Source organism: Phalacrocorax carbo, chromosome 8 (assembly GCF_963921805.1).
Source record: "Phalacrocorax carbo chromosome 8, bPhaCar2.1, whole genome shotgun sequence".
NCBI classification, from domain to species: Eukaryota; Metazoa; Chordata; class Aves; order Suliformes; family Phalacrocoracidae; genus Phalacrocorax; species Phalacrocorax carbo.
Genome location: NC_087520.1, coordinates 44945791 through 44970856, shown reverse-complemented (window position 1 = coordinate 44970856; position 25066 = coordinate 44945791). Strand labels below are relative to the sequence as shown.

The 25066-nt window shown below is 67.5% G+C and overlaps 4 protein-coding genes across 5 annotated transcripts; 2 read left to right on the top strand and 2 right to left on the bottom strand.

Annotated features, from left to right (window-relative positions):
- The first annotated feature begins 37 nt into the window (after positions 1–37).
- On the top strand, positions 38–5622 carry CHMP1A (charged multivesicular body protein 1A). The gene is made up of 7 exons (XM_064459806.1): positions 38–203; positions 448–467; positions 876–953; positions 1320–1466; positions 1971–2099; positions 2627–2814; positions 3556–5622. Exons 1-7 carry the CDS (start codon positions 53–55, stop codon positions 3575–3577), a joined length of 735 nt encoding a protein of 244 aa, XP_064315876.1. The 5' UTR covers positions 38–52; the 3' UTR covers positions 3578–5622.
- Positions 5623–6623: 1001 nt separating this feature from the next.
- DPEP1 (dipeptidase 1) lies at positions 6624–10120 on the bottom strand. The gene is made up of 10 exons (XM_064459802.1): positions 9889–10120; positions 8759–8891; positions 8505–8637; positions 8263–8413; positions 8067–8136; positions 7696–7872; positions 7528–7612; positions 7363–7438; positions 7047–7182; positions 6624–6876 (listed from the first exon to the last, which is right to left on the bottom strand). The coding sequence occupies exons 1-10, from the start codon at positions 10011–10013 to the stop codon at positions 6706–6708; spliced, it is 1257 nt and encodes a 418-aa protein (XP_064315872.1). The 5' UTR covers positions 10014–10120; the 3' UTR covers positions 6624–6705.
- A 1134-nt stretch (positions 10121–11254) lies between these two features.
- On the top strand, positions 11255–13576 carry LOC135314832 (sulfotransferase 2B1-like). The gene is made up of 6 exons (XM_064459805.1): positions 11255–11439; positions 12092–12300; positions 12453–12579; positions 12655–12749; positions 12820–13000; positions 13097–13576. The coding sequence occupies exons 1-6, from the start codon at positions 11301–11303 to the stop codon at positions 13210–13212; spliced, it is 867 nt and encodes a 288-aa protein (XP_064315875.1). The 5' UTR covers positions 11255–11300; the 3' UTR covers positions 13213–13576.
- A 2224-nt stretch (positions 13577–15800) lies between these two features.
- CPNE7 (copine 7) lies at positions 15801–24962 on the bottom strand. Of its 2 annotated transcripts, XM_064459798.1 has the most exons (17): positions 24824–24962; positions 23603–23763; positions 22332–22803; positions 19770–19952; positions 19624–19698; positions 19147–19221; positions 18978–19061; positions 18814–18903; positions 18499–18597; positions 18004–18090; positions 17852–17911; positions 17484–17617; positions 17309–17363; positions 17108–17159; positions 16876–17009; positions 16469–16705; positions 15801–16314 (listed from the first exon to the last, which is right to left on the bottom strand). In XM_064459798.1, the coding sequence occupies exons 3-17, from the start codon at positions 22554–22556 to the stop codon at positions 16177–16179; spliced, it is 1728 nt and encodes a 575-aa protein (XP_064315868.1). In that variant the 5' UTR covers positions 22557–22803; positions 23603–23763; positions 24824–24962; the 3' UTR covers positions 15801–16176. The 2 variants fall into 2 exon arrangements, with proteins under 2 accessions (XP_064315868.1, XP_064315869.1); XM_064459799.1 differs by lacking the exon at positions 15801–16314 and having other exon boundaries at positions 16535–16677.
- Positions 24963–25066: the final 104 nt, after the last annotated feature.

The window sequence follows — 25066 nt, the reverse complement described above, 5'->3', positions numbered from 1 at the left end:
TTTTGGCCACACCTCCAGCCCGGTCCCCTCAGCTTCGTGACCACGCCCCCACATGACTCCTCCCACCTGGCCCGCCCACGTGATCTCCCCCTCCGCCGCCTGGCGCTCTCGCGAGAAACCGACGCGCGCATCCCGGAAGCGGCGGGCGGTAGAACCCGGAAACGGTGGCAGAACCCGGAAGCGGCGGCGGAGCAGGATGGACGGTAAGGGTGGGTAGGCGGGAAAAGGCGGCTCCGCCGCTACGGGATTTGTGGGGGTGGGGATGTGGGGGGCTTGGCCTGATGGATGGGGTGGGGCCGAGGTCGAGGCTGGGACTGGGACCGGGACCGGGACTGGGACTGGAGGCCGGCGACTGGGGCTGGGGCTAAGCCGGTCTCCGGTCCCGGTTCCGGTCCCGGTGTTGCCGCAGTGTGCCGTCCCTGAGCCTCTGTTCTCCTTCCCTTTCAGACACGCTCTTCCAGCTGAAGGTGAGGGCGGCGGTGGGCTCTCAGCTCTCCGCCCCGTATCTCCGGTACCGGAGGACCGGTGATGGCGTCCTCCTCCCCCGGGGACCGTCCCGCCCGCTGAGTCACGCCTCGTCGGGGCCCCCGTGACAGAAGGAGGCCCCGGCCTGTGGAGATCCGCCTTCTTGGGGGTGCCGCGGGATCCCCGCCGATACCGGCGGCTGCGGGAAGAGGGAGCCCGTTACCTGGGTTTGTCACCGGGGCTGCCGTTCCTGGCCTTCCTCTTCTCGGAAGCGGGGGAAAAATGGGTTTCCTAGTTGCCCGGGAGCTCTGGGAGCCGGTTCCTCCCTGCCGCAGCTGGAGGAGGCAGCCCCGGTGGGTCCCCGGTTCTGCACTGCTGCCCCCGGCACTAACCTGTAGTTTTTTCCACAGTTCACAGCGAAGCAGCTGGAGAAACTCGCCAAAAAAGCTGAGAAAGACTCCAAGGCCGAGCAAGCCAAAGTCAAAAAGGTGGGTGGGAGCTCGCCCCTGGCGTGGGGAGCTGCTGGCAGCCGCGGATCCCACCCTGCCTTGTCCAGTGCCTTCCCTGAGGGACCGGGGCAGGGACCCCCCCACACCCACCAGCTCTGTCCCCACGGGTTTTGAGACCCACCCTCAGCTCTCGAGCCTGCCGGATGGCTGCGGCACATCCCGGCAATGCCAAGAGGGACAAAATTCCCATCTGGCATTTGGAGGGTGACTCAAAACCGAGTTCGAGTTGTTAGAACTGTTTTCTGAGCTTTTCCTGCTGGGAACCAGCCCGGCAGAACCTGAGCGCTCCCATTTACGAAGCTGCAGTGGATCCCCTGTGCAAGCGGTCGCCCTTTGCCCCTCCAGGCTCTTCAGCAGAAGAACGTGGAGTGTGCCCGCGTCTACGCAGAGAATGCCATCCGCAAGAAGAACGAGGGGCTTAACTGGCTCCGCATGTCTTCCCGGGTGGACGCGGTGGCCTCCAAGGTCCAGACGGCGGTGACGATGAAGGGGGTAAGAGCCTCTGTGCGGGGATTCGGGACCTGCCTGTGCCCTGCACTGAGTGAGCGAATGGTGGCTCTTCCCCTCCCGCCCCTGTGAGCTGCCTCAGACTTCCCTCTCCCTGGAAGACACCCTCACCGTGCCTCGCAGTTCGCTCGGAGCCCCTCGCTCCAGTGCAGCCAGTCCAGCGGGGCTGCTCCGTTGCGGGTTTGGGTTAAATCCTTAACCTGTGGCTGCGCAGGCAGGAGAAGGGCTCATGCCTGGGGCCTTTTGCCTCACGGCATGATGAGGGTGGTGGGCTAGGCCCTGTCCAGCCCAGAGCGCTACCTGAGGTCTTTGGTGGCTGCATTTGGCTGGAGAAACCTGCTGCCTGCGGAGAGGCAGAGCCTGTCCCGCCTTGTAACGCTGCTGTGAGCACCAGAAACGCTGCTGTCTCTCTTGCTGTCCTGGGTTTTGCTCTCAGCAGCGATGTCCCTCGTGTTCGGGGAGCGTCCACGAAGCAATCTCCTCTTGCAGGTGACGAAAAACATGGCACAGGTGACCAAGGCCTTGGACAAGGCTCTGAGCTCCATGGACCTGCAGAAGGTGTCTGCGGTGATGGATAAATTCGAGCAGCAGGTTCAGAATTTGGACGTTCATACGTCGGTAAGTGCTGGTGTGGCCTCGGAGGGGTCCGGGAGGGCTGGGAGCTGCCACCTTCGGGTGGGTGGGCTTGTCTCCTGCGGGGTCTGCAGATGTGCTGCCTCCCGGGAGGGAGCCGGGTCCCAGCGGTACCTCGGGCTTCTGCAGCCATGCTCTCTTCCCCTCGGGGACTCCAGCCTCTGGTGTGGGCAACTACCCAAGCTGTTCACACAGTTGTGTTCTCTGCATTTGAGGGATGTGAGAGACGCTGAGGGAGACGCGTCTCCACTGCCTGATGGGGAAGAGGCAGATGGGGAGAGGAGGGAGGGCAGCTGTCCCCTGTGTCATAGCTAGCTGTTACTTGGAGAGGGTCTGTGGCCAAACCGGACCTCGCACCGCTCTGCTGCAGCCCGGCTGTCCAGCTGGAGGCTGTTCTGGCTGAGGGGGCTGGCAGCGACACGGGATCGGCAGACGGTTCTTTGGGGGAAGAAGCCGGGCTGGGCTGCGTGGCTCTGCCGGTGGGACGGGGTGACAGGCTGTCTCCCTCGCAGGTCATGGAGGACTCCATGAGCTCTGCTACCACGCTGACCACGCCGCAGGAGCAGGTGGACAGCCTCATCGTCCAGATTGCGGAGGAGAATGGCCTGGAGATCATGGACCAGCTCAACCAGCTCCCCGAGGGGGCTTCGGCAGTCGGGGAGAGCTCGGTTCGCAGCCAGGAAGACCAGCTGTCGCGGAGGTTTGTTCTTTCCTGGGTCCTTTGCCTTGTGTCGAGGTGATTTGAATCCTTCCCAGGGATCCCTCACTGCTATGAAGGGAATGAGTCACCTTATCGTGGCAGGGCAAGCGGGTGCTGAGCCCCCTCTCTCATGTCCAGGCGAGCTGGAGCCCAGTGGGTCCCGTGGTAACCCACGCAGGCAGGCGAGACAGCCATTTGGGGCTGCAGGACCGAGAGAGGGGGTGGCTCCTGGCACTCAGCAGCGAGCTCTCCTTGACAAGGTGCAAAACAGCCTCTCCCTGCTCTGTGCTCGCCCTCACGCAGCTGCTGCTGCTCCGGGAACGCTTGGCGCTGACCTTCCAACAGTGCCGGGAACAGGCTGTCTCCCTGGAACTGCCCCAGGAGAAGCTGATGAGCTTCCTCTCCCCAATCCCTCCCTGCTGCTCCCCACGCAGCTGCCGCTGGGGTCCGTCTGGGGACGCCCCCCCGCTGCGGTGTGCTCCCTGGGGAGAGGCACCAGGCGGGCTGCAGTGGCGAGGCACCCAAAGGGAAGCCGGGAACCCCTGTGTTGATGACGGGTGCTCCGCAACACCCCCAGGCAGCTGCGGCCTCCTGCTCCGGGGCAGGATTTCTTGCACCTCTGCCGCAGGAGGGAGGTTTTTGGGCAGAGACGTTCCCTGCACGCGTGGGCAGATGGGTCCCCCCGAGTCATGGCCATCCCGTGCTGCTCTCACGTCGCTTCCCTCGTGTTCTCCCTTCCAGGTTGGCCGCCTTGCGGAATTAAGGTCTCCTGTGGCCGCTGCGGACTGCTGCCCTGCTCTGGTGGGATGGCACGTGGGCTGGAGGGGCCTGGGACTCCTTCCCCACTTCTGCTACATCCTTGCTCTGACCCACCAGCCGGGCAGAGCCGGCCTCCCCCTCCTCCAGCAGCACGTCCCCAGCCCTGCCCGCCTGCGGTTAGACTCTTCTTTTGGGGTGCAGCAGTGACGACTGTTCCCAGGACAGGCAGCAACCCTGGCAGGGGGGTTCTGAGCAGAGACGGCCTCTTCTGGGCTTGAGGGATGCTTTGCTGGTTCTGCTTTCAGGGTGTTTTTCAGTTGAGGGTTGCTGCTGGTATCTAGCAGCGTCCCATGACACAACCTCCCGCTCCTGGTGTAACACTAAAGCAGTCCTTCTGGAAGCGGGTCGCGGTGCGTTCTGGGGTGCTGCTCGCCTGACTCCTCTGCGCGTGGCACGCTTCTGTCGTTAGCTGTCTCAGACCGGCTCTCTGAGCTCCGCGTCCCTCGGGGCCCGCAGCAGGGAGCTGTTTACAAGGAGCAGGGGATCCCCACAGGGCTGCCTTCCTCTGGCAGCGGTTTGGGAAAGGTTGTTTTCCTGGCTGTGGTGTTTCTGGGAAGGTTAGTGCCTTGCAGGAAGGGAAGGTTACGCCGTGGCATCTCTTCCCTCGCAGTGACCTTCCCGAGCCATATCCGAGTGCCCTTGTTTGCAGACTTCACCTTGCCACTCACTCTCCTGCCGGGCCAGACCTCCCCGGAGCTCCATACCACAAAGTGACCTTTGAAGTGCTTGTCCTGCCCTGCTCAAGCCCTTCTGTGTTTGCCTGTAAATCCACCCGCTCCCCATCTCCGGCTGCTGCGGTCTGGAAACAGTTATCCAGGCCCTGACGTCCCATGTGGACCCGCCACTGCTTGACATCCAGCACCTGGGAGGGGATCACAGCTGCTTCCAGCCCTGGGCTCGCAGCTGTGGTGGCCACAGCCTCGTCCCCAAATGTCCCCTGGCTGGGTGTGACAGCAAATGCTAAACTGTCCTGAGAGCGTGTCGGCCTGCGCTGGCTGCGGCTCGTCCCCTGGCTATCTGCTGCCGTTCCCTCTCTGCCCTCCCCACCTCGCGGCAGCTGCTCTGAGATTGGCACTGAGCTGGCTGAGCGAGGGCTGCGTCCAGGGCACCGCAGCCTCCCCGCTCATCCGCTGCTCCCGGGGAAACGTGGCTGCTCGTCCCTCGGAGCCTCCCCTGGGGGCTGAAATCTGTGCCCCTTCTCCTCTGGCACTCCCAGGCACGACTGAGCTGCTGGGTTTCCGGGAAGCTTGTTGGGAAGGAAATGTAGTTTCCTTTAGCTGTCACGAGGAGGAACCTTTAGCTTCTTGCCGCGGTGCTGTGCAGCGCTGAGCTGTGCCAGGAGCGGGCGGTTGGCCCCGCTGCAGTAGGGCAGCTCTGATCCATCGCGTTGGAAGGGAATTTCAAGGCATGCACAGCTGCTGCTCTGGGCTGTGCTTGGGGGAAGGAAGGGGAACATGGCGGGGAGGGGGAGGCAGCTCCCAGAGCTGGCTCACCTCCCGGGCTGCCTCTGGGCAGGATTTGCCGTGGGTCAGGGGCCATCTCCCTAGCACTTGCAATACAAAACACTTTTGGTTTTCATTATTCTTGCATTGAGTGACCTTGGCAGGGCGTGGCTAGTGACCGACAGAGGTGACCGTGGAGGGGGAGAAAGGGAGAAAGTCACTTGTGCATGATGGAGCATCAGATCTTGGGCCTCCTTCCCGTGGGCTGGGCAGAAAGCAGGGGCCCCAGCAGAGATTTGTGCCTGTACCACGGAGCAGGAATGCTACCAGGGCCAGGCAGCCTGGCCCTGCATGGGGGTCAGCTGTGGGGCTGGGGGCCGGGACACACCCAGGGAGCCCCGACCCCTGGAAATGCTCCTTATTTCAGTGTGGTGTTTCTCTGTGGTTTCATTTGTGTGGTTTTTTTAAAGCTTGTCTCATTTGCCTTTTCTCCCAACTCCTGTTCACCACCTTCTGCTGTTTTAAATAAACAATCCCTGAACACCCACTGGGGTGTGTCTGGGGGCTCGGGCGCGAGGAGGGGGGGCTCTGGTCCCTGCGGCCGGGGCACAGGTGATGCCTGGGGCAGAGCACCTGGCACCGAGGGGCTGGGGTGGGGAGGAGGAAGGGGACAGTCCTGTGGAGCCTTGGCTTCCCAGGGCCAGGGTCACCTCCTCTGGGGGTGCCGGAGGGGAAGGGGCCCTCATGAGTCCCCCCAACACTTCCCTTCATGTAGCCAAGCCAGGGGTGAACCGGGGTGAGTAGGAGCGGCCGTGGTGCAGCCGACACCGGCACGGGGTGACCGGGGCAGCCGCCTCAAGTCGAGCTCCTTTCCCCAGCATGGTCTTCCAGCTCCCTGCGCTCTTCCCTGCACTGTTCCCCAGCCCTTGTGGGGAGGAGGCCGGGCTTTCCGAGGGGGACATTCCCAGCTCCGAACCCCACAGAGGGAGCCCCAGTGCTTTCCCCACCCCGGTTCCACCATCAGCACCCACTGACAGCAGCTTCACCACGGCTGCTGCGGCCCGGTGTGGCTGCCATCCCAGCGGGGACCGGGCACATCCCTTCCCCGTGCCCGTCTTCTCCCTTCCCTGTGCCTGGCTGCCAGACGGGTCTCTGCGCCTCAGCCAATTTGCGAATGCCACAGGAAGATGGCTCTCCTTCTCCTGCCTGTTTTCCCTGTGCCCAAAGCCGCCTCCGCTCCGAAGACAGGCTGTTCCCAAATGTGAGAGGAAATTGCTAAGAAGATAATTGAGTAGCCAGTTAATCAGCTAATGATTAATGTAAGCATCCTGCGGAGGCAGCCCTACAGCCACCCTGGCCGTGTGTTGCAGCGATGTGTCACTCCCGGTGCGGTGACAGCTTCCCCCTGCCTCGGCTGGGCGCCCACCGAGCCCCTACGCCTCTGCCCCGCCGGAGGTGGCCGGCAGGGTGTCGGCACGGCCGGTGACGTGCTGGGACCGGGGCTGGTGGTCCCCATGGGGTCCCGGCACGGACGCACGCTGCCGGCAGTGCTCGACGCACGGCTTTATTTTGCTCATGGGGATGGTGTGTGGGTGGGAAGGGGTGGCGGGGATGGAGCCGGGGCCGGGTGCTAGGAGAGCAGGGAGTGGAGCAGGGCCAGCACCAGTGCCAGGGCTGCTAGCGGGAGCCGGGCTGTGCCAGCACCGTTGCCATACCCGTAGCGAGTCCTGCACGTCCCCTCCAGCTCCTCGAAGGCGATGGGCGTCTCGCGGGCAGCCGTGCCTTGCAGGCTCCTCTTCACCTGCAGTGGGGGACAGGGTGGGCTCCCACAGCGAAGGGTGGGTGCCGTGTTCGCCGCAGCCCCGTCACCTCGCACATCCCCATGGCCCCATCCATCCCCGAGGGCCACACGTCCGGGTGTCCTGTGTGTCCCCAAGCCCTGTGCCTCCCCGCGCCCGGTGCCCCGCTCACCTCCTCCACCTTCCTGAAGACGCGGAGCAGGTTTTCGGCCAGGGCCGCCTTCACCTCTGCCTCCGTCCAGTTCCTCGCCAGCAGCTCGGCCACCAGCGCAGGGTATGTGGAGACATCCTCCAGGCCGGTGGGGAGCCTGTGCCACCCCGCAGCTCACAGCTGTGCTGGGGGCAGCCGAGCCCGACGGCACCCACCTCCCCACCGCCCATGCAGGGCATGGGGGAGATCCCCCACCACCACAGCAAGTCCCCACGGCCGGGGACACGCTGCCCCATCCCACCAGCACAGCCCGTCCCGCACCCATTGCCCGCTTTACCGTGTGACGCCGTCATAGTCCCCGCCAAAGCCGACGGACTCGACACCGGCCACCTTCTTCACATAGTCCATGTGGTCTGTGGGCGCGGAGGGCCTGGGGTAAGCGGGGCTGGGGGGGGCACAACCACAGCCACCCACCTCCCGCCAGCCCCGGCGTCCACCTCACCTGCGACGTCGGCGAGCGTGGCCGTGTCCCGGCACGTCACGTACTCATTGTAGAAGTTGACCATCACCAGGCTGCCTGTGGAGGCCTGGGGCAGAGGCGGCCCTGAGCCCTGCAGCCCCCGCGGCCACCGGCCCCTCTGCCAGCCCGCGGCCGTGCCCCAGCGCTCACCACCATCTGCAGCACATCATCGGGCACGTTGCGGCGGTGCTGGCAGAGGCCGTAGGCGGACGAGTGGCTGAAGATGACGGGGGCTTTGGAAAGGCGCAGCACGACCTTCATCGTCTCCATCGAGACGTGGGCCAGGTCCACGATCATGCCCAGGCGGTTCATCTCCTCCACCACTGTCTGCGGGGATGGGGTCGATGGGGACAGGGTGGGCACGAAGGGCTGTGGCCACCCTTCAAGAGGAGGATACCATGCACCCAGGGCACCCGCTGCGTGGCTTAACAACCTGGCGTGGGGCTGTTGGGTGCTGGTACACATCCCCCTTGCCCTGGCCATTGCTCCCAGGTGCTGCCACCGACCCTGTCCCCACTCACCTTCCCAAAGGGCGAGAGGCCGTGGTGCAGGGGCGGCTCATCCCCAGTGTCCACCAGCCAGTTGTCAGCCCTGCAGAGTTGGGAGAGCATCAGGGTGGACCCCACCCCCCGGCTGTGCGCCCCTGCTTGGCCACATGCTCCGTTTCCCACCCCCCCCAATGCTGTCCCTGGCACCCCTGACCCCGGGGGCTGCTACCAGGGGGTGTTGCAGCTGTGGGTGAGGGTCATGTAGCGGACGCCCAGGCGGTAGAAGGTGCGCAGGACACCCAGGCTGCTGTCAATGGAGTGGCCACCCTCCACGCCGATGAGGCTGGCCACCTTCTTGCTCTGGAAAGCTTGCTGGATGCCTGCGGGAGGGTGGGGGGGCATCAGTCAGGGTGGGCACTGGCGCACCGGCATCCCCCGGGGCACCCGCGTCCCGGCCCCACACCCGCTCACCCGCGCTGTCGACGACACAGGCGAAGGTCTTGGGGTACATCTCACACATGCGATGCACCACGTCGATCTGCTCCAGCGTGCGCTTCACCGCATCCTTGTTCTGCGTGTCGCAGGGCACGTACGCCGACCAGAACTGCCCGCGATGGCACTCGGTGAGCACCGGAGACTGGCCCCGTGCCCATGGCCCCTCACCGTGGTGCCCCCGCCCGCCCCGGTGCCCGCCCCGGTGCCCCCCGCCCGCCTCGCCGTCCCACCTGCCCGCCCACGTGCCCGCTGCGCAGTTTGGGGATGTTGGTGTGGGTGCCGTTCAGCAGCGTGAGGTTGGCCTCCGGCAGCCCCAGCTGGTTGTTGAACCTCTTGAGGAGCTGCCAGGGCAGGTCATTGTGCCTAGGCAAGAGAGAGGGTGGGAGTGAGGGGCTGTCTGTCCACCTGCCCGTCTGTCCATCCAGCCTCCTGGCCGCCCATCTTCCTGTATGCCTGCCCACCCACTCCCCACTCATCTGGCCATTGTTTATCTATCCATCTGTCTGTCCATCTGTCTATCATCATCATCATCCACCCACTGGTGGCTCTCCCCGCCCATCTGTGCTCTCTGCCAAGAGCTACCCAAGCAGCTCCGGCAGGGAGCCGGGGACAGGGCACTCCTGGGGCACAGCCCCACGTGGGACCCCTTTGCTGGCTGGCGGGTAGCCGGGGGGAGGCCAGGCACCCTTCTGTGCACCCCTCCACCCACCATCCCCGCTCAGCCCTCGCACCCAGGGGAGCCAGCCTGGCATCCCCCCGATGGGGATGTCACCGTCACTGCCGTGGGGATGTCACCACCACGCGGCGTCCCACGCCCAGCAGTATCGCTGGGGGAGTGCTGGGAGACAGACGCATGGGCTGGCTCCCACGTCTCTCCTCCTGCACCATGGTCCTTGCATTTTCCAGCTCCCGCTGCCCCATGCCCACTTCCAGGGACTGCGCCGTGCCGGGCTGCCACGGCACAGGGCTGGTGCCGCAGGAGAAATGTACAGAGGACCCTCCTGAGAGTCCTGGCACGAGACTGGGGGTGTCCCTTAGGAAACGACCTCACGAAACCCTTTTCCCCTAAGCGAGGACTTCCCCCGGGGCAGCCTGGCCCCCCGACTTCCCGGCACCCTGCCCACTCCTGGCTGGGCTGCACTGCCGGGGATCCCCTCGGCAGCACGGCCCCGGGGTGCTGGGCACGGGGATCCCCCTGGAAAGCTGTCTCTGCACAGCCCCGGCGTGCTTGGCACGGGGATTCCCCAGCGAGGCTGTCCCCGGTGGAGTTTCCTGGCCAGGGTTTTTTTCTCAGGGTGCCGAGAGCTGCAGCCCTGCCGGGTGGCCGAGCACGCCGCGGGGCCAGGCAAGCTTTGCTCACCCATCGATGACCGGCGTGGTTGTCATGATGCGCTCGGCCTCCTCCTGGTGACGCTGCCCGGCGCAGGGCAGGAGCAGGCACAGCACCAGCGCCAACACCAGCACCAGCACGCTCCCACCCGGCATCTTCGCCCGCTCGGTGCTGCTGGGGGAAGAGCCGGGGTGACCTGCCGCCGCGGGCCTGCGGAGCGCACGCACCGGGACGGCTGCCCTGGCTCGCTGTCAGTCCCCTCCTGCCGTAAATAAATAACCAGGAACATCAGCCACAACCCCACCCTGCGTGCCCTGTGCCCCAACGCTGGTACAGCACTCACTGGGGCAGCATGGCAGCCTCCCCCAGCCCGGCCCCGGGCGGCAGAGACGTGCCAGGACCTCCCCGCATAGCGGCGGTGGTGTTCCCGGCCCCGCTAATGCAGCCCAGATATTTTTTTTGTGCTGGGAAAGTGTTCGTCCCATCCCCGCATCAACCTCCCCAGCACCGCACCCGCCGGCACCCCCGGCCCAGCGCTGGCACCCACGTCCCTTGTTCACTCCGGCCCTGGATGCTCGGGCGGCTGCTGCCTGCAATGGCTGATAAATACGTTTTCCGGATTGTGTGCCAGCAGCGGGCTGGGATGGGCTCTGGCCACCCCCCGACGTGGCGTCGGACACTGGGGAGTGGCTGAGTGCTGGCGCAACCTGTGGCTCCGTGGTGAGGCTGTCCCGCCACGGAGGGGCTGGGGGGCAGCAGCCGGGGTGGCACGGCCCTGGCGCGGGGCTGCCGACGGTGCCCCGTGTGTGCCGGGCTCCCCCCCGCCCCGTGGTCCTGCTGCAGCGTCTTGGGGGTAAACTGAGGCACCCATCGGTCCTGTGGCCCAGCGCCTGCGGTGGGGGTCACCCGGCTGGCTCCTGCGTGGGGGCCGGCGGCAGCCGTGGGGCTGGCGGTGGCTGCGGTGTTGTGCGTGGCAAAAGGCACGGCGGGGCTGCTGGGAGTGGCAGGGAGCCGCATGGAGACGGCCAGCCCTGCTTCTCGTCCCAGAGTCCACTGGGATGGGAATCCCTTCCTCCTGCACTGTGCCGGCTGTGGGGAACGGCGTGGGGCTGGCACCCCCAGGGTGACCGCAGGCTGCTGCAGCCAGTGAGGCTCCCTGGCACCCCTCCTGCTGCTGGGCGAGCGGGGTGCTCTGGCCACCCCGGCTCTCCTGGCCGCGGCGGGGGGTCCGGCCGTGCGGGACCCCTGTCCCAACCCGGGGCTGTCCCGCAGCCCCCTGGCCCCGCAGGCAGCTCTCCCGGCGGTGGCCCCAGCGCGGCTGGATCCCTGGCCCCCCCCCCAGCAGGAATGTGCTGGGGGGCCCGGCCCCCAGCTGGGACAAGCTTCCTCTTTTGCAGCTATTTAAGGCCGATCGCCGGGGTGTGCCTGGCAGCAGCCGGACCATGGAGCGGATGGAGGTGACAGAGACCTTCGCCGGCATCTCCCTGCCCGGCCACCTCCACACCCAGGAGTCCCTTGGCTTTGCCGCCACCTTTGCCTTCCGCCCCACCGACGTGGTCATCGCCACCTACCCCAAATCGGGTGAGGGCCAGTGGGGCGGGGGACTGGGGGGTGAAGATGGACCTGGCAGGGATGGGGGATAGGGAGGGGACCCAGGTGGATGGGGCAGGGCTGGGGACCCCCAGGCTGGGGTGGTGGTGGGGGGGGGGGGGCACAGACAGGCTCTGCTGTGCAGACCACAGCGTCTCGGCAGGACTGGGAGATGCCTACGTGGCTGGGAGTGGCCGGACTCGGGGCCAGCCCCTCCTCGGGCAGGACCCCGGGCCCCCACAGCCCGGTGACCACTGGCCCCTCCAGGCACAGCTCAGAGGACCCCCAGCCCCAGCCATCGGCTCCCACCCCTCCCCAAAAACCACTGCCCTATGGCTGGGGGGCAGCTGCCCCCTTCACCTCCCCAGTCCCAACCCCGTTCTGTCCCCAACCCCAGACTGGTGTGACTGGTGGGGACTCTGGGGTGGGGGTCCCACACGGCACTGCCAGCCCAGCCGCTGCCCTGTGCCACGTTGTGCCGTACCAAGCCATGCCGCGCCGTTCCGTGCCGTGCTGTGCCAGTCTGCACCACGCCGTGCTGTGCTATGCGACGCCGCGCCGCGCCGCGCCGTGCCGTGCCCCGCTGTGCCATTCTGTGCCGTGCCGTGCCGTGCCGGCGCTGCCGTGACACCCGCCTCCCCAGGCACCACCTGGATGCAGGAGATCCTGACGCTGCTGTTCAGCCACGGGGACGTCCTGCCGGCCAAGACCATTCCCAACTGGGAGCGGGCGCCCTGGCTGGAGCAGATCTACTGCAGGGATGCGCTGCAGGATACGGCTGCTCGCCGGCTCATCACCACCCACCTGCCTGCCCACGTCCTGGCCCCTGCCCTGCAGCAGAGCAAGGCCAAGGTGAGGGGGGCTGGGACGGTCTGGGGGGGTCCCCGCAGGGACAACCCGTGCTCACGGGCTTCCCGCAGCCGGGGGTGATTGCCAGGGGTTTTCTGAGCGGGGGTGGAGCGGAATTCCCCGCGGCCGTGGGGCTGATGCCATCCTCCCACCAGGTGATCTACGTGGCCAGGAACCCCAAGGACGTCGTCGTCTCCTTCTACCACTTCCACCGCCTGGCCAAGTTCCTCCCCAACCCGGACTCCTTTGACACCTTCTTCACGCAATTCCTTGAGGGCACAGGTAAGGGCTGGGGAGTCCCCGGGGCCCCACGACTCACCCATGGGGCCCCCCATCACCCCCCCCGCCTCCCCCCAGTGCACTACGGCTCCTGGTTTGAGCATGTCAAGGGCTGGGTGAGCCAGCGGCACCTCCTGGACATCTTCTATGTCACCTACGAGGAGCTGCACGAGGTGAGCCCCCGGCACGTCCCCATCACGTCCCCACCAGCCGCCCGGGGCTGACCGTGCCCTCCCGCCGCAGGACCTGTGCGGCACGGCGCAGCGGCTCGGCGCCTTCCTGGGCTGCCCGCTGGGACCGGAGACACTGGGAGCCCTGGAGCAGCACTGCAGCTTCGCCACCATGCGGGACAACACCATGGCCAACTACACCCTCATCCCCCCCGAGATCATGGACCACAGCCAGGGATGCTTCATGAGGAAAGGTGAGGGGGGACATGGTGGGGGGGACACAGGGGGGATGCGGGGGGCGCCGGCCCTGGCTGCAGCCTCCCTGCCCCCCTGTACCCTCTGTCCCGCAGGCGTGGTGGGGGACTGGCGCGACCACTTCTCCCCCCTGCAAAACGCCCTCTTCAACCGCATCTACCAGGAGGAGATGGGCGGCTTGGAGCTGCCCATGCACTGGCCCATGGCCTGAGGGGCTGGGGGGGCCAGGGGGGCTGGTGGCACAGGGCCCTGCCACTGCACAAAATAACTGGGCCCCCCACTGCCTGCTGAGCCCCGCTGCGGAGGGGCATCCTGCATGGGGAGCCCCCCCAGCACCCCCCATAACTTATACATCCCCATGCATCGCCCTGGGTGCCGGGGCTGCAGCGGGGCTGGGGGTCTGGTGGCGGGGCGGACCGACTGACATCCCCCCGGGGATGTGGGACTTTTCTGGCAGCACCCTGTGGCCATCCCCATGGCCTTCTGTGCTCTGGGGTGGGTGCGCGTGGCCGTGACCCCCCCGCTTCCGCCCAGCCCACCCTGCGGAAATAAATATTTATTGCCATTTCCAGCCAGCCGGCGTGTTCCCATGGGTGTGGGGAGGGAAGCAGAGCGCCGGTGGCGCCAGGGGCAAGAAGCATCCGGCGTTATCGGGATCTGCAGCAGGGAGGGGACCCATTGCTGGGGGCCTTATCTGCAGCGTGGGTCAACGGCCCTGTGGGCAGCACAGGGGGTCGTGGCGGGCTGCCAGATCCCATGGTGGGTCACAGCACGGCTGCACGGTGCTGGTGTTTGCCGGCGGAGCCCGTGGTACGGAGGCGGCACCCACGGCTGCCAGGTCCCAAACATCCTCCCAGGGACCACCCCCAAGCCCAGGGGCCACCTGCCCAGCCCCGGTGCATCCTCCGCAACCCCCTCCAGAGACCCTCTGCCACCCACCCTGCCCTAGTGCACCCCCCGCAATGCCCCCTGCACCCCGAATGCCCCCCACCCTGCACCAGAGCACTCCTTGTGATGTTTGGGGGGGGCCGCAGTGCCCTGACCACCCTGGCAGGTTGCCCCCCTGCCCATCTCTGCACCTGGGGTGTTTGCACTCAGGGGCTTGTGCCCCCCCCCCCCAGCACCCTGGGGTGTCCCAGGCAGGCAGCACCCCAAGCACGCCTCCCAGCCCTTGTCCTGCCGTGTTCCAAGGAATTTCTGTATGAAGCTGCTTGGGAAGCACAGGCACTGTCAATAATTAACCCTTGGCTTAATTAACCAGCACCCACCAGGTCAGCATGGCACAGTGACGGGATGGGGGTGTGGGGGGCGAGAGCTCAGCCCCGGCACAAGCAGGACCCCTCACCGAGGCTCAGCCGAGCTGGGGGCAGGCAGTGAGACCCTCCCCGGGGATGCTGGTGCTGCAGCCCGGTGGCACCAGCACACTGCCTGCCCTGCCTGCACCGCCGGTGGGTGCAGCCCGGCTGGGCGATGCTGGGCACCCCCAGCCCCATCGGGTCCCCCTGCACCCACCGGCGGGGCACCCAGCCGGCCCCGGGGACTGGGGTGCCGGGGCAGACCCCTGCCCGCGCCGAGGGCCGGTTGGCACCACAGGCTCATCAGGCGCCGGGTTTCTATGGCGACGTCTATTATCCCGCTTTTAGAGGAAGATGAATCAGGAGCTATAAATACGCAGGTTGATCGGGGCGGTGCGGGCAGCGGGCGGTGCCGGAGGGGCACGGCGCTTCAGCATGGCCGTGCCAGTGGATGGGTGAGCTGCTCCCAGCCGGCACAGCTGCACGGACCGGGGCAGGCCGGCACCCCCGTGCCGGCACCCAGGGGGACGGCCGCATGCCTGGCCTCAGAGTCCAGCTCGGTGGCACCCGCGTGGCAGGCTTTTGGGTGGCCCCTGCCCTGTGACCGCTGCCCCGGGCCCCAGTTTCAGTCCCCAGGGTGGCCTGGGGTCACACCCCACCCTGGTGGGTGTCACCTCCCCAGGAGCGTTTGCCGGCACCGGGACGGCGGCACACAGCGCGTGGCACAGGGTGAAGGACACACGGCGCATGGGACAGGGTGGCAGGCACGCGGCACATGGCGCGGCGTCACGCAGCACGTGGCACGCGGCGGCCGGCGCGCGGTACAGGGTACGTAGGACACGGAGCGGCACACGGCGCGGCACGGAGCGCGTACCGCGTAGCCCGCGGCGCGCAGCGCGTGGCACCTGGAACATGGCACGTGGCTCACGGCCCGCGGCGTACAGCACACGGCACAGCGTGTGGCCCGCGGCGCGTGGCACGCGGCCCGCAGCACACGGTGCGGACACGGCACACGGCATGCGGCACGTGGCACACATCGCACGGCACGCGGCACACGGCAGAGGCAAAGCGCCGGGCAGGGGCAGCAGGAGGGTACCGGCGCTGCCTCCACTCCCGCTCCTGTGGCCTGGATTTCGGGGCCGTGGCAGCGGCACAGCAGGACAGACAGCCGCTCCGGCACAACTTGAAAGCGGCGGCTGCTCAAAGGCACCGCAGCTGCAAAGCGCCGGCGCTCCTCTGCACGCTGCCAGCCACGAATCCCCCTAAATATAGGGGCAGCCGGAGCGGCCGGCGGCAGCGCCCATGCCGGCAGCCGGGGCTGGGGGCTGGGGTCGGCCCTTGCCGCCGGCTGGGGCTGAGCAGCACAGTGGCACGGTGAGGGGTGCAAGGGCGGGGGACGGGCAGCACCCCGGGAGCTGCCTGTCCCTCTGCCCGCGCCCCGCCGAGCGCCCGGCAGGGAGGGTTGGTGTCGGCACGCAGGGAGCACGCGGCACGGGCGCAGGGCTGGTTGCTTTATTGGGGGTGGGTTTCCCCCGCGCGCCGGCGGGGGTTCGTCATGCAGCCTCCAAATGACATCACAGCGACAGACAAGCGGGGACAACAGGGACAGTGCGGACAGAGTGGGGACAGACCAGGGGGCACGGACCACCGGGACTGGGAGCAATGCCTGCTGGGGACCCCCGGTCCCCCGGGGCAGCGCAGGCGGGGTGTCCTGCACCGGGGCACCGGGACCGTCCCTGTGTCCCCGGCCAGATGCCAGTGGGGGGCACGCTGCCGGCTCTCAGTGCCCCCCGCCCGGCAAGGAGGGTTCTGTGGCAGGGCTGGGACCTGGCGGGGACACCATCCGTCCCCACACCATGCTGGGGGGTGCGGGGGGACCCTCACTGGGGCGAGCTGAGGTTGGAATCGGGGGTCTCGGGCTGGGGGCAGCGGGGTGGGAAGGCCTTGTAGCTGTAGTACTCCACCACCTGCTTGGGCACCTCCGCCAGCACACACTTTGCCAGGGCCGTCGGCGACGCCTGCGGGACAGGGGACACGGGGGACACACGGGTGAGCCGGGGGCACCGTGGCACCCGCCGGCCCTGGTGTGCGGAGCAGCACCCGTGGGGCACCGGGATGCCGTGCTGCCGCGGGGCCGGGAGGGGATGGGAAGACCCCTAATGCCCCACTCACGTTCTTGAACTCCCGGAAAGGGACAAACTGGACGATGTCGCGGAGGACGGGCTCGCCCTTGGGGGAGCGCAGGATGCCGTCGTCGCCGTCCAGGATCTGCATGTCGGTGAAGTCGGCGTTGCCCACCCCCACGATGATGATGGACATGGGCAGGTAGGAGGCGCGGACGATGGCCTCCCTCGTGTCCGCCATGTCCGTCACCACTCCGTCTGTCAGGATCAGCAGGATGAAGTATTGCTGGGGGGGGGAGGGATGCTCTTGGGGGGCTGCCCAGCCCCACTGCCAGCCCCATACAGGGGGAGCCGGACAAGGGCTCAGCTCCGACATGGGAACAGCCACAAGTGGCATGAGTGTGCTGGGTCTGAGCCCAGGCCAGAGCCCACCAGCTAGGAGCAGTGGGTACGTACCGAAGCCTCCTTCGTCCGCTCCTCGTTGGCCGCCACGCGAGCCACCTTGGAGATGATGGGAGCCACGTTGGTGGGGCCGTAGAGCTGGATTTTGGGCAGGCAGCTCTGGTAGGACTCCACGACGCCCTGGATGCCTGCGGGGGGATGCAAGGGGTGATGGGGGCAGGACCAGGCTCTGGCACAGCAGGGGCCGTGGGACCGGCCTCTCCAGCCCTGCCGGAGCTGGACTCACCCTCGCACTCATCGTTGTCAGGGTTGAAGTTGATGGCAAAATCATGAGAGACCTGGAGGGTGAGAGGGGAGGGGGCAGACGGTGCTCACCCACCCACCACAGCCCCCAGCACCTGCCAAGCCCCACAGGAGCCACGGCCAAGGGTGCTCGGAGGGACGAGCGCATCCCTGGGGTCCCATGGGGCCCCGATCACCCCCTTACCTCGTACTTGGGGGGGATCCTTGCACCAAAGCCCAGAGCTGAGAATTTCTTATCGCTGCAAGGGAAGAGGTGTGAGGAGCCCCGGTGCCGGCAGTGCCAGCACCAGGGTGTCCTGGCCCCGCAGTGGCCATCACCAGGGTGTCCTGGCCCCGGGGGACCCACCGGAGCAACTGACCTGTCATAGTCCTGGCAGATCTCGCCCACCGCGACCAGCGCCTTGAGGTACTCGTTGGGCTGGTAGGGGTTGATGTAGTGCAGGGAGCAGCTGTTTCGGGGGTCCCCGTTGGAGGCCGTGAAGTCGATGGCCACCTGGCATGGCGGGGGGCGGCGGTGAGAGTCCCCCAGGGCGAGCGGGGACACCAGCATGTCCCCGATGGCACTGGGTGACTCTGCTGGCCCCACTCACTGGCCCCGTGGCACCGCTGTGGCTTGGGAGAGCCGGGATGTGCCACCCACAGCCCCGTGCCCTGGGGACGGGCGTGTGGCCCAGCGCCGGAGCCCCTGCCGAGTCCTGGGTGCTTTGGGGTGGGGGATGCCGCTCACCGTGAAGTGGATCTGGCAGCCACCCATGATGTAGTCCAGGAAGGAGTAGACCCTGTGGATCTTCCAGAGGGACCTGCGTCAGCCGGTCCTGCCCCACGCCGCCCCACGGCAGCTGGGCACGGCTCGGCACGGCTCGGCACGCAGGCGCTCACCTTCAGGTCCAGCAGCACCACGACCCCCGAGTTCTTGTAGTTGCGCTTCTTGATTTTGTACTTGGGGTTCATGCAGTCCCACTGCACCTGCGGCACGTGGCACCCGCGCTGCCTGCGGCCCCCCAGCCCCGGGGACACGGCCCCCTGTGCCAGCACCCCCCGACCATGACCCCGCAGCCCCCTGGCTCTGCAGCACTGTTACCCCACAGCCCCCTAACCCTGCAGCCCCCTAACCTTGCCTCCCTGCAGCCCCATTACGCTCCAGCCCCACGGCCCCACGACCCCACAGCCCCAGGGTGCAGCTGCCTTCCCCCACTCCCAGCCAGCCGGAGCCAATTTCCCCAGAGGAGCCTGGACCCACCACCCCTTCCCCAAATTGGGGGCAGTGGGGGGAGAACACCCCCAAAACCAGAGCAGGAGCTGGGAGGTGCCTCCTGGAATGGGATCTGCTGGCAGCATGGAGAGGTGACCCCAAAGACTGTCCCCTTGTCCCACCTTGTTCTCCCCCATCGCCTTCTGCATCTCCTCGAAGGTGGTGAAGAACTCCCCGATGAAGTCGTGTTTGCCCCGTGAGTCGTAGTCCCACACCACGCCCTGCGGAGGGACACGGCTCAGCCCCGGCTGGGCAGCACCTGGCTGGGGGGGGCTGCACACCTGCACCCCCCCAAACCGCACCCAGCCCTGCCACTGCCCCTGGCACCGTCCCCGGCAGCTTGGGGTCCCCAGCACCCCACCCATGACGGGCCGCGGGGAAGCCAGAGGACACATGCCCCCAGGGCAGGGATGGGGGTCCCCATTGCCCTTCCTCACCCTCAGCTTCCTCTTCTCCTCGCAGCTGCAGAGCGAGTTGAGGGACACCTTGAAGGGCTCCCAGATGGGGCTCAGGTTGTTCTTCACCACCTGTGGGGCGAGGGGCTCAGCGGGGCTGGGCAGCCGCCGGGGGGCTGCGGGCCAGATCCTGCCCGGGGCCTCACCTCGGTGCGGTACACCAGCTGCTCGCTGCGGTCGTCGTCGATGCGGTAAATCTCCAGGAAGGGATCTGACTTGCTGAAGAGGTCCTGGAGGAGGGAGGATGGGGCAGAGCACCGTCAGCCCTGCCTCCCCTGGCTCCCCTGGCTCCCCTGCCCGCGGGACCCGGCTCACCTTGTCATCCAGCTTCTTGGCCCGGAAAGCGAGCTCCACGTAGCCGTTGTTCCCCGAGATCTCCTCCGAGGTGACCTGCGAGGAGAGGCGGCCGCAGGGTGCTCAGTGCCCGGCACGGCTTTGTCCCCTGCCCTCCCCGCCTGCGTGGGCAGGGTGGTGCCCTGGAGGGCACAGGGTGCCATGTGCCTCCCCCAGAATGGTGGGGACCCCCAGGGTGGTCAGCAGACGTTGGTGGGGACCCTGAGCCCTCCCCACACCCAAGAGCCTGGGTGTCTGAGGGGCTGGATGACAGCTAGGACAGGAGGAGGGGACCCCCCCATGTGCCCCAGCTCAGTGCCCCCCCAGCTCAGTGCCACCCCTATGTCCCAGCTCGATGCCATCCCAGCACCCCAGTCCAGTGACACCCACGTGGCCCAGCTTGGTGCCACCTGCGTGTCCCAGCCCGGTGCCACTCCCAGCGTGGGCTCAGCCGCTCACCGTGATGGTGGACTTGCCCGCGAACTTCCCGTACTTGAGGAACAGGGGCTTCGTCACCCGCTTCTGCGCCACAATCTGCAAAAGCCAAGGGGTCGGGGAGGGGACGCCGCTGGTGGGTGTCCCCGGGGTGAGGGGCACCGGCTCACCTGCCCCACGGTGCACTCCATGCCCCCCAGGAAGTCATCGTCGTGCGTGCCCACGCCGGCGTGCCCGTGGCTGTCGTACACCTCGAACCGCAGCTTCTGCACCTCCTCGAAGTAGTAGTCCACCGTGAAGATCTTGGCGAAGACAGGGTTGAGGTTGCTCTTGATGACTTCGCTGCGGTCCACCTGCACGGCAGGAGCTTGGCTGGGGGGGCAGTGGGGCCAGAGCCCACTGCGGGGCCTGATCCGGGGTCGGCAGAGGTGCCCAGGACCTTGGGATGCCAGAGCTTGCCCAGAGCCAGGCACGGGGATGCAGGAACCCAAGGGCACAGGGATGTGGGGATGCAGGAACCCGAGGTGATGGGGATGCAGGAACCCGAGGTGACGGGGATATGGAGATGCAGGGATGGGGGATGTCAGGCAGCTGCTGGGAAGGACCAGCCCTGCACAAGAATCTACCTGCCCATGCTGGTTCCCAGGCGAATGGCATTTAGAGGCCACCCCATCACTGGTGTGGCCCCACGGCACCAGCCCCGCCAGCCCCCAGGTCCTGGGGGCACCGCTCCTGCCGGGGCTCAGGGCAAACCCCATGGACAGTTCGCAGGGATGCTCTGGACCACAGTTTGCCTTGGCGTTGCTCAAGCTGGTGCCCAGAATGAGCCCCTCTGGTCCCACCCCAGGCTGGCCAAGGGCACCGGCCACCGTGGCCCTGGCAGGCAGGTGGGTGCTCAGTGTCTCCCGGCTGCGCTGGCAGCGGGCGCCAAGCGGCTTCCAGGAGCCTCCCCCGCACCCCGTCCCTGCCAGCGTTGACTCAACGGGACGCATCCTGGCCAGGGCACCCTGCCAGCCCGCCGGCCCCTGCCCACCGCCTGCCTGGTCCAGCAGCATCTGCCGAGCCCACACTGCCGCAGCGCTGCGGGGTCACCCATGCGGCTCTGTGCCTCCTGCGTGGGCACCGCCAGCCCCACCATGGGGCTCCGGGTCCCAGCCACCTCGGCCCCTCCGGAGCCAGCTCCGCCAGCGTGTCCAGGGCCCTTTCAGCTCTCAGATCCAGCAGGCAGCGGCTGAGCCGGCTCCAGCCACCGTCCTGGCTGGGCTGGGGGACACGGGCTGGCAGGGACAGCTCACAGAATCCCTCCAAAGGGTGGCCCAGAGGGACCCTCTTGGATCTGGCCCTCGCATGGCACGGCACGGCACACAGAGCAAGGCACGGCACGCCGCGGCGCAGCAGGGTACAACTGGCTCAGCACGGCCCAGCCTGGGGAGCCGCAGCCCGCTGCTGGCACGGGGCTCCTTGCCGCCCACCCTGGCTCCGGCTCCGGCTCGCAGAGTCAATTACACACAGAGGGATTTAGCGCTAAATCTGCTGGCTGAGCAGCGGTGATTAGCGAGCGCGGCGCTGCCGGCGCCAGCCCAGAGCTAAGCCGTGGGGGAGCGATGGGAAGGAGCTGTGCCAGCACCGGCCCCAGTGCCGGTGCCAGCCCCAGCGCCAGCCCTGGCTCGGGTGGGCACCAGAGCCCGACAGGGCAGCGCGGTGAGGGGCACACGGCCGTGGTGCTGGCCCTGAACCCCCCCTCTGAGCTGCCCCACTGTGTGTGGAGGGGTGGGTGATGACACCCCGGTGTCCCAGCGTGCGCTGCCTGCCCCAAGCAGCGTGAGGCCAGCCCACAAGTCCTGACCCACCCCCGGGGTGACCCAGGCATCCCTTGGCCCTGGCCCGGGGCAGTGGAGCCATGCCAGAGCCCCACACCGCAGGTACCCTGCTCTCTGGCCCTGCTGGAGCCCCAGACCCTGGGGACTCACTCCAGCCAAGGTGTCTGCATCATCCCCACGTGCTGCCGAGTGTCCCACAGTGCCCTGCCCTGCCCCATGAGCCTCATGCTCTGTGCCCTACACCTTGCACCTTGCTCCCACCACCCTGCTCTGCACCCTGCACCTTGTACCTGGCACAGAGCCTGGACTGTGAGCTCTGCACCTTGCATCTGGCATCCTCTGTGAGCACCCTGCACCGCACCCTGTACCCTGCTCTCCACCATCTCCTGCACCCTGCACCCTGCACTGTACCCTGCTCTGCACCCTGCACCCTGCTCTCCATCATCTCCTGCACCCTGCACCCCGCTTTCCACCTTCTCCTGCACCCTGTACCCAGCTCTGCACCATCTCCTGCACCCTGCTCTGCACCCTGCACCGCACCCTGTACCCTGCTCTCTACCATCTCCTGCATCCTGCTCTGCACCCTGCACCCTGCTCTCCATCATATCCTGCACCCTGCACCCCGCTTTCCACCTTCTCCTGCACCCCGTACCCAGCTCTCCATCGTATCCTGCACCCTGCACCGCACCCTGCACCCTTCTCTGCACCATCTCCTGCACCCCGCTCCCCACGCAGTGGCTCCTGCCCTGCCTCTGTCCCCGTGGGCATTGCAGCCGCCCTGGGGCTGCCTCTGCTCCTGTCCCCATCCCAGAGATGCAAACCCAGCACCCAGCCCAGCCACGCCGCTGATGACAGCCTGCCCCAGCCCTGCCCCGCTGCGGTGGGTGCCGGCGGTGCCCCCCACCCTCCTACCTCCGTCCACTGGCCCTGGGACTGCATCAGCAGCAGGACGCAGGGGTCCGACTTGTTGAGCGTGTCGCGGTCCAGGAGGTGCTTACAGCTCACCCGCAGCTCCACCTTGGAGAGGACGGCCAGCGGGGCCTGGGGGGACGGCTCGGGCGCCTCGCCCATGGTGGCCGTGGCACGGTGGGCGGCCGGGCGCGACGGGGGGCAGGCGGCCCCGTGGGCGAAGGGCATGCGGGGGGACCAGGGCGGCGCGGGCAGCCGCTGCCTTCGTCGGTGTCAGGGAACTGGGCAGGCGCCCGTCATAGCCGGGGCACGTCGCCCCGCGGTGCCAGGCGTGGGGACGGAGCCCGGGAACGCGGGTTGGCCGGGTGCCTGGTGGCAGCAGGAGTCGGTGGGATGCTCCGGTGGGTGGAGGGGACGCTGGGGACCCCCTCTGATGTGGGGTGGCCAGTTCCAGTCCTGGTGGCTCCGCAGGGCCCTGTAAGGCATCAAAATGCACTGGGGTGAGCAGGAGCCGTGTCACCCCTTGTGATGCTGCCCGTGTACCCCCAAGCACCAGCCAGCCCCACGGGTGCTGCTGTGCCCCCGTCCACCCACCAGCCCCCTGCGCCGACCAGGGGTCCCGCAGGGCCATGCCCAGCTCTGCCCCAGCCCCACCCCAGGGCAGGATGTGTCCTGTGGGGAAGCGGCACCCGAGTGGGGCTGGGAGGCTGTGCAGGAGTGGGGGCTGCGCAGGCAACCGTGGGCCCCCACCCCCCAGGGTGTCCCTCCTGGTGCTGAGGAGCAGAAACATCCCCCTGCCTGGGCAAGGCTCGCCAGTGGGACCACCAGGTCCTTGTCCATGCTGTTGGGGGATGCTGGCAGTGCTGGTGGCACCCTAGGGTGGTGGTGGGATTTCCCCCATGCTGGGGACAGGGGCCACCCTCCATCCGGATGCTGGTGGGACTCAGGCGATGCTGCAGTGCTGGGCCATGAGGGTGTCTGCCAGCGCCAGCCCCAGCCCGGGGCTTGACCCCCCACCGCAGCCCCCGGGGGCTTGGGCACGGGCAGAGCAGCTCTCCTGCCCACCCACCTGCCTGTGCCCCAGTATGCGCAGCCTGGCCAGGAGCTGCCGCCGCTGCCCAGCCAAAGTTTCCCGGCAAAGTCACGCAAGGCCTGGGCCCTCCCCGGCACATAGCTCTGGTGGGCATCGTCCCCCTCCCCGGGATCGTGGGCCCCCCGTGGCATCCCCCGGTGGAGGGGGCACCGGCTCCCACCCTCCCTTGCCATCCCCTCACCTGGGCGCTGGCAGCCTGGGCTCCGCACGCGGCCGGGCCGGTGTCTGGGGTCGGCGTGCCAGCGGGAGCCGGTGTGCCAGCGGGAGCCGGTGTGCCAGCCGGAGCTGCCGCCGCTGCCACCTCCACACAACTGACTCAAGCTGCAGTTCGGGAGCGGAGCCCTAAGAGGGAGACGACAAGCTCCGTTAACTGCCTCGCTGCCGGCACCGGAGCAGAGCCCGCCCGTGGGCACCGGCGCTCAGTGGGGTTCCCGGCACCACCGGCTGTGCCGGGGCAGGCCCTCCTGCTCCAGCTGAGCCCCACATGGCCACAGCCCTAACCCCCAGTGCCCCATGGCCCCTTGCCCTCCCCACAGGGTGCCGAGGCCCACCCTGGCCCCAGCCCCTCATGCTGAGACCCCAGCATGGAGACAGGGCGCCCCAAAGCTGCCGGGTGCCCTCCCCACGCACCGGAGCACCTGGACCCGCACCCTGCGCACGCAGAGCCCCGGCACCCCATCCCTCAGCTGGGGGCTGTGCCGGCACCCCTCACCCACGCACGTCACCCCTGCGCTGCGGTGCTGTCAGCTCGGCTGTATGAAAGATGATGTAATTAGCCCGTATTTGGAGGGATTAAAATGCAGATGGGGCTAATGAGCGCGAGGGCACCGCAGGGCCCTGGGTTTGGGAGCTAATCCCCAGCCTGCGCGGCAAAAATAGGCCACCTTCCTTCCCAGCTCCTCCTGCAGCCCCACAGCATGGCAGGGCAGGAGGCAGGCGACCCACAGCAGGGCGCAGGATGCAACCGACCCACAGCAGGGCGCAGGATGCAACCGTGGGCTTGGGCAGCAGCACCGGGAAGGACGAGGTAGCAGCCTGCCGTGGCACGGGCAGCCCCCGTGTTTGAGCGCCCTCGGGTTCAGCCAGCTGTGCCGCGGCTGCGGCCGGGCACCCGCCCCTGCACCGCAGCCCTTCCTCGCATCCGAGCCCCAAGTTCCTGTCACCCAACTGCTAACGAATACAAACGACTCAATTATCCCAGCATGGGCGACCGGCGGCGCAGCCAGGCTGCAGAACGGCCCCAGATCTGATTAGCCAGCAAAGGGGCTTGGTTGAGCGCTCCCCGGAGCCGGGACGTGCCCCACCACCACTGCCCCGCGAGCCCCGGAGCCCCCAGACCCTTCTCCAGGACCTCTCTGAGGCCACCAAGGTTATTTCTCTAACGCAACAGCTTCCTACCCACCGAGACTGGGTCAAGCTCTAGCGCAGGGAGGCCATGCCGCGACCCTGGAGGCAAAGCCAAGAGCTGCACAAGGCCAAGGTGTTTGTTTCACTCGCTTTCAGGGAAGTTCGGAGTCTAATCACACCAAACGAGGTTTCCCACACCCGAACAGCGACGCCCCAGGCCGCGTCCCTCCACACACAGCAGCCGACGGCAGCAGAGCGGCTCAGTCCTGCATATTTGCCCTAAAAAGACAGCACACTC

Bases quoted from the DNA above. Each gene is read 5' to 3' on its own strand.
- CPNE7 (XM_064459798.1), bottom strand. From the start codon at position 22,556: ATGCCCTTCGCCCACGGGGCCGCCTGCCCCCCGTCGCGCCCGGCCGCC. The intron at 19,953-22,331 runs GTAGGAGGGTGG...CCTGCCGTGCAG, and splicing joins CCCAGGGCCAGTGGACGGAG to GTGGACCGCAGCGAAGTCAT. The intron at 17,618-17,851 runs GTGAGCGGCATC...CCGCCATGCCAG, and splicing joins GCTGCCAGATCCACTTCACG to GTGGCCATCGACTTCACGGC.
- CHMP1A (XM_064459806.1), top strand. From the start codon at position 53: ATGACTCCTCCCACCTGGCCCGCCCACGTGATCTCCCCCTCCGCCGCC. The intron at 468-875 runs GTGAGGGCGGCG...TTTTTTCCACAG, and splicing joins ACACGCTCTTCCAGCTGAAG to TTCACAGCGAAGCAGCTGGA. The intron at 1,467-1,970 runs GTAAGAGCCTCT...CTCCTCTTGCAG, and splicing joins CGGCGGTGACGATGAAGGGG to GTGACGAAAAACATGGCACA.
- DPEP1 (XM_064459802.1), bottom strand. From the start codon at position 10,013: ATGCCGGGTGGGAGCGTGCTGGTGCTGGTGTTGGCGCTGGTGCTGTGC. The intron at 8,638-8,758 runs GTGGGACGGCGA...CATCGCGGGCAG, and splicing joins GCGGGCACGTGGGCGGGCAG to TTCTGGTCGGCGTACGTGCC. The intron at 8,137-8,262 runs GTAGCAGCCCCC...CCAACTCTGCAG, and splicing joins CACAGCTGCAACACCCCCTG to GGCTGACAACTGGCTGGTGG.
- LOC135314832 (XM_064459805.1), top strand. From the start codon at position 11,301: ATGGAGCGGATGGAGGTGACAGAGACCTTCGCCGGCATCTCCCTGCCC. The intron at 12,301-12,452 runs GTGAGGGGGGCT...TCCTCCCACCAG, and splicing joins TGCAGCAGAGCAAGGCCAAG to GTGATCTACGTGGCCAGGAA. The intron at 12,580-12,654 runs GTAAGGGCTGGG...GCCTCCCCCCAG, and splicing joins GCAATTCCTTGAGGGCACAG to TGCACTACGGCTCCTGGTTT.